Below are 13747 nucleotides of genomic sequence, written 5' to 3'. Positions count from 1 at the left end.
CAGGGTCCCCCCCGTTGCTGCGGTGACGGGCCGGAAGCGGCCGCTGCTCCGCGCGCCATTTTCAAAGGTTTTCAAACGCTGGGACATCGCGGCCACTCCGCAGCGGCCCCGCTTGCCGGCGCCTTCTTTTAGTGGTAAGTGTGGGGGAAAAGCGGCCTAAACCTGTTTGGAGAGGGACCGACCGCCCCTCTGTTGGTACAGATTGGGGTTGCTGGAAATCTTCCAGTTTAGGGAGACGGGTGATGAGCAGGCTCATAACCGAAAGAGTTTTCTTGTGCTGTAGTGGGAACTTAGAGGTGACTTATGGTGACAGGCTGCCCAGGGAGCTCTTGGAGGCTTCCTCTCTGGAGCCATTCCAAACGCAGCTGGACGTGTTCACGTCACCTGCTCCAGGTGACCCTGCCTTGGCTGGATGATCTCCAGAGCTGCCTTCCACCCTAGCCATTCTGGCATTCCATGACACTTTAGCGCAGAAATCTGTGTTTTTCAGCAAGTGGTGTATTTACATTTGCAAAGTGCTGAGACTTCGCAACAAACGTGTTGCGTGAATATCTTAGTCAGAAATGAACTCCCAGCTCATCCACTTGGAATCAGACTTCCCTAAAGCAAGTGCTGGCTGTTTGGGTGTTTCTTGAAGATGATGTTGCAGCAGCTGCATGTCACGGCACAGCCCTAAAGCACTGCAGTAGTCAAATATGAGGTCCCCTGACTGCCTTTGGTACCTGGGCAAACAGGACAGGAACAAAAAGGAAAAAACGTTTAACATGTAAGTTCTGTTGAATGAAAATTTTTGGTATTTCCCAAAACTGAGACTGAAACTGCAGTTCATAATTGTCTTTGGTGTTAATGTTACAGACTCAATTTAAAAAAAAATAAATTTGTTTCATAGCATATACGTTTGTCCATAGAAATTTCTTTGTGTTCATCTGTTAGCGATGTAGTTTTGTTGTCCACATGGCTCAATGACTGCATTATTTCTTCCATGGCCAAAATCTACCTTTGCTCTGCTTTTTTATTATTACATTTTCTTATTGATAACACAAGTATTGCATCTGCAACAGTTCTTAACCTGTACTCACCATCAGCTTTGCTGTGTTGTTCTCCAAACAGAAGGAGGACTTCAATCTGCTAATCTAATACCTATAAACATTGCTTCTTTTGCACGATTTTATGCCAGCTGATTCTCTGCTTAAAGCCTAGAACAGCTGGATATAAGGTTCCACTGTTGCCCATCTTTCACATCAAGGTTCAGTTTTAGACACTGGTGATGTAAAACAGTAGGGAACAGTTCTTAGGGGCTACACATATCTATTACATAAACATTTATATCTTCAAAAGTCTGCTCACAGCCATCCAAGCATGTTATGAAATGAAGCATGTGAATATTGTCACCTTCAGCAGTCTTCATGAGCAAAGAGGGAACAAAAAATGAGCCTATTGGACCTGAATACTCTTCAACAAGCAACTGAGAAATGTAATCATTTAGACATATTAATAAATCCTGTTAAGTAAATGACTAATTTAAAGTAGTGTTCAATTTTTTCTTTTCTATTTTTTGTCGAAAATGGGAATTTTATTTTCTTCACAGCAGCACTAAATTGCAATAAATATTTAGATGACAAATGATGTGAACTATGCAGCTAACGGTAGCCTCTCTCATGGGAAATACCAAAGCTTTTAAGAGTGTTTTCCAGTATTTTGCAAACTTACAGACATTTAGTAGGTGTGACATACCTTTCATCAGGACTCAGTTGTGATTCACAAGGCTGTTAAGCTTCTTTAAAGAAAAGCATATTCTGGATTGAATTGACTGGGTGCAAATAATGTAGAAAACTTGGATTTCCAAAAAACTTTTTGAGAAGTTTTTTTACCAAATGCTTTTAAGGAAGCAGGTCTCTGTCAGAAATGGAGAAAAGAAGCTAGTGTTAAAAGAGAGAGTAGAAAGTACTACCTCACAGTGAATGTGTGAGTGAGTGATTGTCTGCTATTTAAGACTGACTAGTGACCTGAAAGAATGGGTTAAACAGCAAGGGACAAAATTTGCTCATTTTAGCTCATTTAGATATGTTAAGTGCAATCTCAAGGATTGCAGGAGAGTTTCACCGGACTGAGTAATAAATGGGAATTGAAGAATATTGTTAATAAAAGCAAAGTGCTTTTAAAAATGCCTTGCTCTCTAAAATGGCAGTAACTGCTCAGAAAGATGTGTCACTGTGAATTCATCTAATCTATGGTTTAGAGCCAAGACCAAGTGCCCTGGTTTCAGCTGGGATAAAGTTAGTTTCCTTCCTAGCAATGTTGTGTTTTGGATTCAGCATGAGAATAATGTTGATAACACTCTGGTGTTTTGGTTGTTGCTAGGTAGTGCTTGCTCTCAGCAAAGGGCTTCTCAGTGCCAGTGAGGAGCTGCATGGAAAGCCATGAGGGAACATAGCTAGGACAGATGGTATGAGCTGGCCAGAGGGGTACTCCACACCTCAGAACTTCATGTCCAGTATATAAACTGGGGGAATTACCCAGAGAAGGGCTGATTGTGGTTCTGGGACAGGCTGGACATCAGTCATCAGCTGGTGAGCAATTGCATTGTGCATCTCTTGGGTTTTGTCAATATCTCTCACTTTTCTTGTTGTTGTTATTATTATTATTATTATTATTATTATTATTATTATTATCATCATTATTATCATTACTACTACTACTACTACTGTTACTGTTACTACTACTACTATAATATTTTGTTTCAAGTCTTAATCTGTTCCTATGACAATCCACAAGTTTTGCCTTTTTCCCCCTGGTTCTCCTCTCCATCCCTGGGGGAGTGGGGGGAGTAACCAAGCCAACTGTGTGGTGCTTGGTTGCAAGCTGGGGTTAAGCCATGACAAACACAGATCAGTAATGTGGAAGAGGGGGTTAAACAGCAGGGGACAGAATTTCCTCATTATGTGGACATGTTGAGTGCAGTCCGAGGGTGTCAGAAGAATTTCACCAGGCTGAGTAATGATTCCAGAGTTAAGGAGCAGTGTTAGTAAAGACAAGGTAATACATGCTGTGGTCTCTAAAGTGGTAGCAACCACTCAGTGAGATGTGTCACTGTGAGTGCCTCTAATTGATGCTTTAGAGTGATCCAAAAGGCCAATGGTAAGTTAGGAATCAACATGAATAGTAAAGGCTGCAGCCGAGTATCAATATGACTGCTCAGAGAAAGGTCTGTCAGGTACTATTATAATTATTTCAGTCCAACTTTGAGCCCTTCAAGGCCCTGCATTGTCGGCTTATATGAAGCAAATGTATGTAGGGAGTAAGATTTGGCTCGTTTTATTTAGGTTTTTATACTCTTGCTGTCAAGAGATGTAGGATATTGTGTCAGACAGGTCTTGGATTCAACCGAATCAATTAATTATTATTAATATATTGATTTTATGTTCCAGAAAAACAAATTTTCCTCATGTAGAAGTTACTAGATACTTTTTCATGTCATGGTAAGACTAGTGATCAACTAAATTTAGGATATAAGATTTAAATTATGGTAGTCTGTAATGGCAGAGGTCTGGAATTACTGACACATATTTTTTTTCCAGCAAGGGGTATATGACAATTACTGTCTTTGAAGACATTAATATCTATGTTAAGCTCTCTGGAATAACAACCCAAATTCTTATATTCATTCCAGGATGCCTCGTGAACCTATACTACAGCTATTCATTTCCTGGGCTTATTGTGGATCAGATGTGGCTCTAGGGGATATAAGATAATACCCTTTCTGGGTTGATTCCAGTGGTAATAATGAGTTAAATTAAAAATTTCAGGTTTTAGGAAGGAGAGTGATTCAACCAGCAGCAATTTATCAGTACTTCCTTATATTTATGTTTATTATGTTTAGGTTACTATATCTTAAATGCTCATTGTAGGGATTTAAATGTAAGATTATATATGTACTTCCTCGCCACAGTTACTGAATTGCTAACATATGTCCATTTATTTTTCTTTGCAGTTACTGCAGAAAATTCTCTTCCTGTACAAACTGACACGGTTTTGTTCATGATATTTCTTCTGCAAAAGTTTCTCGATTAGATTAGTAAAAAAATCTTTGTTCTTTCTAAAACACGAGCTCTTAAGCAAATCTGATGAACTATTTTAAGGTAATTTAATATTTTTAACTGATACAAGTCTTCTTAAGGAGAAGATGAGATCAGGAGTTACCAGTTTTCTTCTGTAGTAGTATAATATGTATTCCTGAGACTCAGTCTAGACACAGTAACACAATCACACTTTTCCTGAATTCAACAAAGAATTTTCAACTTTAATGCAGAAATACCAAGGACTTGTTTCTTTAATCTTTGAAGACCATTTACTACACATCAGGACATTGACTTCCACTTAGCACACTGGTGGAAAGAAACTGCGCCACCGCTTCCTTCAGCCATCCCAGCACAGCATGTAAGGGATTGTTGGCCATACCATTGCTTAGTTAATATCCCAGCAACCTGAACCTCTTCAAGCAAATATTTTTGGTGGTACCCAGAACAGATGCCGTGCTTATAGGACTGGTGATTCTCATCTACAGAGCAGTACCCAGCAACCACAGGTCTGTTGCTAGACTTCTTTGTAACTTTTTAATAAAATGAGATGAAATCTTAACTTTCCACCGTTAGGTATGAGAGAAACATGCGCATTTTCCTCACTATTATTGATAATTCATTTTATTTTCTAATACCTCCATATTATTATTTAATAACTTTTTAAAATCTGGAGGACTGTGATGACAGTTTGGTGGTCTCTATATTCTGTTCCTTTTATATGAGATGCAAACAACACCTCCTTGAATTGGTAGTTTGGCTGCTGAGGTCTTTGCAGCCAGTAGGTTAATGCTGAAACTTCTAAAGAAATGTGGGGGAAGATGTTTTACAGAAATAACTACTTTTCAAAAATACTTAAAACTATTGAGCAGATGTTTTCACAGATTAAGAAATATAAGCTTTAGTACTTGATTTGTCTTCTCATTCTATGTCTAAATTCAGAAGGACATAATGATGTAAAAGTTCTTCCCTCAAATGTACTTGGAAAGACCAAAATTATCATTTGGATTCAGACACAATAATGCTGATCTAGTCCCCTTTAGATCAGCTTTGTAATAAAGAGATAACTAATCAGTCAATTGAAAAAAACCCAACTCTCTGATCCTTGAACTGTGTTTTCCAGAAAATGATGCAAGTACATCAATTTTTTTTTATATATTTACAGTACACCAATACTGTTTTCTCTTATAAAATATAGATGTTGAAAGTTAATCTGTCTTTAAAATTTTACACATTTTATGTAGTTTTAGAAATGGTTGGCATAAGTTATATTAAGTACTTGCTTATAAACTTTGAAAGTAGGATTTATATATGAAAGAAAAAAGTATGAGTTTTTCAGAGTAATGTGTCAGTTTGTATTGTGCAAGATACAATGATGACCATGATTCAAAAAAAAATCAGAATATAATGAGGAAACTAACTGCCAAGACAAATATTTATTTTTAAAGGAATATATAAATATGTTTAAAACTTTTCAGTTGCAGTGATCCTGTTTTGATTTACCTAAATTTTAAGAGCATGCTCATGCACTGGATTTCCTACAGAATGAAAAGGTTTTTTTCATTTTTTTTCTATATATTTTTCTATATGTATTTTTCCTTCTCTAAAGCGCAGATGATGTAACCATCAATCTTTTGCAGGTGTTCTGTTTTTCTTGACTGACAAAAGCAGCTTTGGAGGTGTGTTTACAATGAATACAAGTGCAGAGCGAAGGTTCCTTAATCTCAGGAAACGTCTGGATCAGCTGGGCTATCGGCAGTCACTGGGAGTGGAGAGTTTACCTTTGGTGGAAAAGCTTTTCAGGTATTCAAAGGAGAATTCATTAAAAAGATAGTAATCATATAGTAGGTATTGTTTGATTTTTGACATGTAAGGAAGAAGGCTTAATCTGAGTATTATTTTGTAGCAGTGTTATTTCAGAGCTAACATTAAGTTCCAGTGTCTGATGAAGTCAGATGGGTTTGCTTAAATGATGGGAACATCTTAAGATTTAGTTTAATTCAGTAGAATCGCTTCTAAGGATCTGTGGCATAGGAAAAAGTCAACTTTTCTAACCTCGTAAGAGAGCCAAGAATAGTCATTATTGATATGTGCTTAAAAGGATACACTCTTATAACTGGTTGTATAAAAAATAATCCCTATTGCCTGTTCTGCAACTCAAAATAAAACAAGCACATCTTCATTTATTATGGCCTCATTTAGAGAATTTTAAATTTGTTGTTTCTGCCCTTTTGACAAGATACATAACAGAAAAATACCCCCAAATTTTCAGATTTCTTTCTTATTACATCTGCCATTTTTTTGGCTTTGATGTTATTAAGCACATAGTAGTTTCCATAGTAATCCAGTTATATTTGACTGAACATGCAAATGTAGCTATTCTGGATCTGTTGCTCTCTAGTATGTAATACAGATGGAGGAACCATAGGTAGGCAAATATGGAGCAATCTGTCTTCAACATAGTCTCATTCATGTATCTACCAGGTAGGTTTACTCTCTCCATCATAGTTTTGATACTTAACAGTAAACTCCTGATACACTTTGTAACTATCCTGTTTTCTTTTTTTTTTCTGTTCTTTCCTATTTACTGTTTTTTTAAACAGATGGTTCCTATCTTTTGGTTTTTCTTACATTACATGAATGTTTTGTTGCCTTTGTTTGAACTCAATTGTTCCCCATCTTGGGGAAAGGGTTTTGTTTCTCAGATCATACCTAATGTTTGCATCTGCAGTATGAAGGCTGATAATGTTGCTAACACATCTGATGCTCCTTTCTCCTAGTGACTTAGTTCATACAACAGAGAGCTTGCGCAGAGCAAAGTTATCTTCTGGAAAAACTGAGAAAGAATGCAACAATTATGATACTATTTTGGAACCTTATAAAACAGAGAATGCTAGACTTACCAGGGAAAATAATGATCTACATTTAGAAATATTAAAACTTAAAGAGCAGTCTGATCATCATATTAAAGGTAATATACAAATGATGACTTTTTTTTTTTCTTTAATCCTTCCATGCCAAAATAAAATTGTGGCTAAATCCTTGATCTTCAGATTCTTTTATCTATACTTTTAAGTGAGTGTGACTGGTCATGAAGTTTGGTGCCTTAATGAATTAAGCTTCATGCTCAGACATTTCTTTTGCAGTCAAAAAACTTTGGAAGTTCTGCAAATTATTGTTTTTATAAGATATGAGAATGTTAGAAATCTTAACATATACTTTCGTACCTTGAAATGGTATTTTTTAATTGAAAACTAAATACTGCTCTTAAATGTGCCTTTGTTCCACAATGGGTGTTAATTTGTGAAACATGTATAAATACATCTTTTTGTGTGTTTGTTTGTAATAGTATGCTCATATGTATGTGTATTTGATAATTTTATGCTATGGAAAAAGAATGTAGGATTTTCTTTATACTTATTTTGGTGCTACTAGGAAAAATAATAGTGAATAAGAGAGATAATACTGCTTTTCTCTCCCTTGAAGATTTGAAAGCTTCCTTAAGGAGGGTTGAACATGAAACATCTGACTTGAAATTTTTGAATAACCAGTATGTACATAAAATTAAAATGCTGGAAAAAGAGACCAAAGCCAAGAATGAAAAAATTCAGCAGCTTCAGGAGAAGAATCTGCAAGCAGTGGTGCAAACACCTGGTTAGTGTAAATAATCACAGATATTTCACCTTTTTTTTGGGCTTTTTTGGATCTTCAGAACATAGTATCTTTTCCTCTGAGAGAAGTTACTGTAGTAAAAGATCCAGTAGAGTAACATTACCCTTTGAAAGTTTGGGCTCTGAATTCTGTGATTTCTCTGTATGAAGTTTCATTAGGTCATCACTTGTGTTAGGGACGAATTTGAATGCAGTAGAATAAATAGGAAAATTAATTTTGTATTAAGGAAGATGACTCCCTTGCTTTAACTCCAAGTAATGTATCTCTGGGTTTGGGCTTTTAGGTGGCAGGAGGAAAAGCATTCCCTTCAGGCGTCAGCGCATGCAGATAGACCACCTTGTGCCCCCATCAGGTGTCAGTGCCTACCCAGTGCCTCAGCCAGAGGACCCTTACATCGCAGACCTTCTCCAGGTGGCTGATAATCGGTGAGCCAAAGAGCTTTTTAACTCTGAAGTGTTGAGGTGTGTCTTTGATTCTCACTGTTCTACTCCTTTTGATTGATAAGTTCAAGTAATCTTCCCCCACTTGAGTCTGTCACTGGTGAGAGTAATGGGGAGATGATCTCCCTGTCTTTGTCTTGACCCTTGAGCTTTTTCGTCTTTTCTCCCCCATTCTGTTGAGGAAGGAAAGTAAGAGAGCATCTGGGTGGGAGACTGGCAGCCATACAAGGTCAACCTGCTGCAATATCTCAAACAACAGCTTCTGCATTAATATTTTGTATGAGCGAAACTCTTTCTCCATGAAATATTTGGGTTCAGGAACAAAGAGAAAATGCAGGTATTCAATTGTATACATACAGTTCTTCCATGAATTCGCATAAAAAAATATAGTGCTACATTTCAGAATTCAAGAACTGCAGTCAGAAGTAACAGAGCTACAGGAAAAACTGGAGGCATCTGAAAGTGGAATGAAAAATTATAGCAAACAGGTATGTTTATGTCATCAGTAGTAGTGGTATTGTTGTTTTATTATTAATATTAATGTTAATATTATTGTTATTATTTGGGTGTCATAGCCATGGCAATGGCCTTGGTGTCTTAAAAACCTTGGGAATGCATTGTAGGGCTTGTGAAATATAATTCTAACTTGCCTATGTTGAGCAGTCTCCCTCCTCTGCTTTTGGAGACAGCAGCAATGACAAAATACTTGCCTGATGGTTTTGCTGATAAATTTTGTGTATTGAAATTACATTAAATAAGCTAAACTTGACAAACATAAGTAGAATTTGTCTGCATTTTTTAGTGTGTAAGTATTAAATTGTCCAAAACAGCAATTTGATCTACATATATCTTAGGATAATTTTTTCACTTCTTGGACTGGTTATATTTTTTTCAATTTTTGATAGCTAATTTATGAACAACAGATTTTACGTTTTAATGAGAGGTGATTGATAAGATATGTACAATTTTTAAGTAATGGAATTACATCAAATGTTCATATGTTATGTCTTTCAAAATCTAGGGATTGGTGGACACTGTTGTCATTCCTTTTTCTTTGTATCTTGGTTTTCCTCTTCCAATATTTCCTTTTTTCCAGGGACTGGAATAGTCACTGAGTTAGCTTACTTGGAAGTTTTTTCCCCAAATTTAAGTGCTAGCCTCAGTTAAGTTGTAGCATTTGTTAACTTTAAATTTAAATTATTTTATTTTCTTTAAGAATGTAATCTAGTAGGAACTGTTTCAGTTTTTCCTTTCAAATTGTGTTTGATTAATTTATTTCTCTTTCAAAGATACAACTTCTATCAGAAGAACCAAAAATTAAAAAAATAAAATATATAAATTGCATTTTCAGTTGCATGTCTTTTTACGGAATGTTATGTGTTTGTCTATATAAATGAAGGGTCTATTAATGGTGTATAAGGATACCAGAGCATTTTTTTTGTCCCTCAAAGGTTGAGATAAGAGACAAAGAAATCGAGCGCTTAATGCTGGCATTGAATGGTGGGCGTTCTCATGAGGTTCTCTCTCTGGAATCAAGAGCTAAAAGTAATGAGAAGCTTATTTCCCACTTGAATTTACAGGTAATTAATTTATTACAGTTGTTTAGTCAGACCTAAAAATATAGCAATTTAAAAAAACCCACAAAACTTCTAGCTCTTCAAAAAATCACTATAGATATAAAATCAATCGATGGAACTTGCCTTTCTTTTTAGGCGGCAGTGTTTCTTTTCTAAGGAAATTTAATTTCCTGTTTTAAGTCTGTCAGAAAGGTTTTGGTAAAGAATTCAGTGAACTCACATCTATAGATAGTATGTTAATCTGAAAGTATTCAGCAAATTTTTGTTTGACATACTGTTTTGAGCAAATTTGAAAATCTTTTATTTAGTTAGGAGGTTATTGCATACATGCCATTTATGCTTTAGAAAGTAACAATGGTATTTGTAATTATGATAAGGAGTAGCCCTGTAGATACTCATGAGAGAGTGGAGAATCTTCCTTATGGGTTTCAAATGGTCCCCACCTTCACCCCAACGCAAACTTGTGAGGAAAGGATAAGCTTAGGATAAAGGTGTTTGTGTTTACAGTGTGTGTTAGCATGCATTCAGTACAGGTCTCCGAAGAAGAATTTAGAGATGGGCTGGAGTATAAATCAAGTAAATCAAGTAAAGCCTATCTTGATTTACACTATCAATTCTCAGGTTTTTCTCACGTGAGTTAGATGTTTTGTGTACTGATTGTGCATGATGTGCAGTGGTATGGGAGCCACACTGAAGAGTTTATTAGTTTAGGTTCAGTGCTGCAAAAATGCAGAATGATCTATGACTTGGAAGCAGGACAGCTGTGCTCAGTGATCCTGAATTAGTAAGTCATGGTGAATACAAATTGATTGTAGAGGGAGTGAGCCCAGAGCTGCATGAAGCTGGTTTTGCACCATCAAGACTATTTGTTCAGGCTTGGTCCCAGTATACGATTTTTATTTGACAAGAAATGTTTGGTTGTCTTTAGATAACAGTATTCATGAATATGAGAGAGCTTATAACATTGTATTTCTTTTTCAAGTTGATAAGCATTAAGTTCTAAAAACAGAAAATTTTTAACAGGATATCACTTTTTTACTTTGGATATAGAGATACAGTATTTCAGAAGATTGGGAGGAACTTCTGCTACCTAATTTAACAATGCATATTAATATTTTAATGAAAAATGTCTTTCAGGTTGAATATCTTCAGCAAAAAAACAAAGAACTTGAAAATCGCATTCAAGATCTCTTGAACACTAAACAAAATGTGACTAGTGAGGTAGTGGATTTAAGCAATAAAAATGAAGAACTGTGTCAAGAACTGAATGAAATAGATCACTTGGCACAGCAGTTGGAAAGACACAAAGAAATAGTGCTTGAGACTGCAGATAAGGAAATAGGAGAAGCAAAGGTAATCACTATCGTGTCACAGAGTGAAGGATCTGCTCCATTTTACTTGGCTTTATATCTTCTTATTGCAATGAAAGACTTATTGGCTTGTGAAAGGAAGATTAAAAGTATTTTTTTTCCTGTTTTCTTAACATTTCACTGAATTTCTCACTTAAAATGGATTAATCACAACAATTTTGTCTCTTTACTGTATTAGGTTGAGATGATTTTAGTTAAGGGGAAATCTTTTTTCTTCTGTTAGCTTAGTATGAAATAAAACGCTGAGGTATGTACTTAAAGGTATTGCTAGGTATGCATATTTGCAACAGCAGTACATATATTTGGAGAGTTTTTTTCTATGAGAAATCATGTAGTGATTCATTTAATCATTGTGCTTCAAAAGAGCATGGGTGTTTATACCACAATTTTTTTGTGCTTTTTGTGCTTTACTGTTTTATTACAAGAAACTAACTATACTTCATTTCTTACCAAAATAGTCTCCTTCCTTATTTTTTTGTAACAAAGGGATTTTTGTCATTTTGAATATGTAACTCTTAACATATAGGTTAATTTTGGTTGATAGAAAGAAATTGAAAGAAAAGTCAGTGAAATACAGGATCTACAAGAAACAGTAACAAGGCTTAAATCAGTAAGTAAAAATATTTTCAGTTCTTGTTTGTACCGTTTTTATCATGTTGTCATCTACATGATTGTTTCATTTATTATAAAAAAATACCATCTATTAACAAGAGAACTTCTTTAGTACCCTGAACCTCTGATGTAAAAGTTACTAAGTAATAAATGAAAGAGCTAGAGAAGCTACATCATATAGTTGCAAAAAAATAAACCGAAGGAAATCTCTGTAGACAGTATGATTGACTATGTCCATACCGTACATTTCCTTATTTCTGCTATCTGAAGCTATAATTGCCATTACAAATAACATCCTAGAGGATTTTCATTGTTTAGAAACTACTTTGTCTCTTAATCGGGATGTGAAAAATTATTCAATACTTGGCTTGCTCAGAAACAAACATAGGCTCCAGATGAAAAATATCACTCTTATCAATTTTTTTAAGACCAAACTCTTTCTAGGATACGTAGCAACCTGTGTATTAGCTGAGTACAGTGTTTTGTTTAGTATGTCTAGGGAACTTGCAAAAATGAAAATAATTTTCATGACATCACACGATAGGAAATGTGTGCCAAATAGCCTTTGATTGGCTTCATAGGTGCTTTGACTGAGATGCTGTATTGTAGTGTACTTTAAGACCAAAACTGTTACCAAATGCTGTTAAAATTATTTCTTGCTTTAGTCATTAATTTTTTCCCATGTTTGTATCCTGCTATCTTACTGGCTGGTTTGCTTTTCTTGTTACTGATTGCAAACCATGTAGAAAATAATGCTTACTTGGATTTACTAAAATGTAGTATACATACAATGACAGCCTGCAACAAATGTTAAAGCATAAAGCACCCAGGTCAAGCAGAAATAAACAGTGTTGTATATTAAAAGTTGAACAAAATGTTAATTTTTTTTCCCAAGTGTCTTTATTGGCACTTCTAATTTTTATAATAATACTTGTTACTTCAGGAGTTGTGCTCATGTCAAAAGGAGAATGACAGACTGAATGAAGAGCTCATTGGGAAAAAAGATGAAAAAGGGAATCTTGAGTTGTTGTTAAGCCAGCTTCAACAAGAGAAGCAAAGGCTGACAGAAAAAACAGAGCACTTAGAAAGAAAAGGTAAATCATCAAATGTAGATTCTTGGAAACTACCTTTCTGTAATTTTTGAAATAGAATACTTACATATTTAACATACAGTTGGTAGTACTAAAACACTTTTAATATATGTAAATTAAAAGAAGACCATGTGTCTCCAGTCGTAGTTGAGGTGAACATTCTTGTCATAAAAGATACTTTCATTCTGTATGTGAGAACTGAAAGCTGAGCTTTTACTGTGATCCCACAGGACATCCTTATCCTAACTCTGTGGTAGGTTCATACAAAGTAATTTCCAAAACTCTACAGACTCTGTTTCTTGAGAGATTTAGCCATTTAGATTTGAAAACCTCCAGGGATGAGGATTTCAGATCTCTAATGTTCTTCAGTTCTCAGAGTAAAATATTTTTTCCCCATATTTTTTGTAATTGCTTGTAGCAAATAATTTTCACTGTTCCTTATTTACTTACTCTGCACCTGTGAAGAAATTTGCTCCATGTTATCTCTAAGTCTCTCATGGTACTGTCAGTCTACTCTTGACTCTCCAGCTCTTCTCCAGGCTGAATAAATCCAGTTCCCTCAGCTATTCCCACAGAGCCAGTATTCTGCTCCCTGAACACCTTGGCTTGCCTTGGATTTAATTTATCCACATCTTTCTTGTTGTAGGAGGGGCAAACTGTAAAACAGTATTTAAAGTGCAGTCTCATGGGTGCTAAATAAAGGGGAATAGTCACATCCCTCTGTCTCTGCTGATACAGCCCAGGGTGCTGGGAGGCCTCTGTTGGTCTTACACTACACTAGGCATTTGTGTTTAGCCTACTTTAGCCTTTAGAATTCTTCCATCCTTTTCAGCAGGATTGCTGCCTGGATGGTTGGTGGGAGTTAATCCATCCCAAATGCAAGTGTCTTTGAGGAAATGCATGATTTCC

The 13747-nt window shown here is 35.7% G+C and overlaps 1 protein-coding gene across 2 annotated transcripts in view; it reads left to right on the top strand.

The window, feature by feature from the left end:
• The first annotated feature begins 26 nt into the window (after nt 1–26).
• Nucleotides 27–13747, top strand: part of CEP135 (centrosomal protein 135) — a 34385-nt gene continuing 20664 nt past the window's right edge. For both annotated transcript variants that reach the window (XM_058838177.1, XM_058838178.1), the window contains exons 1-11: nt 27–134; nt 3992–4585; nt 5717–5879; nt 6857–7047; nt 7563–7730; nt 8032–8173; nt 8592–8676; nt 9640–9768; nt 10903–11118; nt 11680–11745; nt 12691–12841. In XM_058838177.1, the coding sequence (XP_058694160.1) occupies nt 5767–5879; nt 6857–7047; nt 7563–7730; nt 8032–8173; nt 8592–8676; nt 9640–9768; nt 10903–11118; nt 11680–11745; nt 12691–12841 (1261 nt within the window). In that variant the 5' untranslated portion in view covers nt 27–134; nt 3992–4585; nt 5717–5766. The remainder of the gene's footprint in view (nt 135–3991; nt 4586–5716; nt 5880–6856; nt 7048–7562; nt 7731–8031; nt 8174–8591; nt 8677–9639; nt 9769–10902; nt 11119–11679; nt 11746–12690; nt 12842–13747) is intronic.

This window comes from Poecile atricapillus, chromosome 4, assembly GCF_030490865.1.
Source record: "Poecile atricapillus isolate bPoeAtr1 chromosome 4, bPoeAtr1.hap1, whole genome shotgun sequence".
NCBI classification, from domain to species: Eukaryota; Metazoa; Chordata; class Aves; order Passeriformes; family Paridae; genus Poecile; species Poecile atricapillus.
The sequence above is the reverse complement of the archived record's forward strand: the minus strand, read 5'-3'. Positions and strand labels throughout refer to the sequence as shown.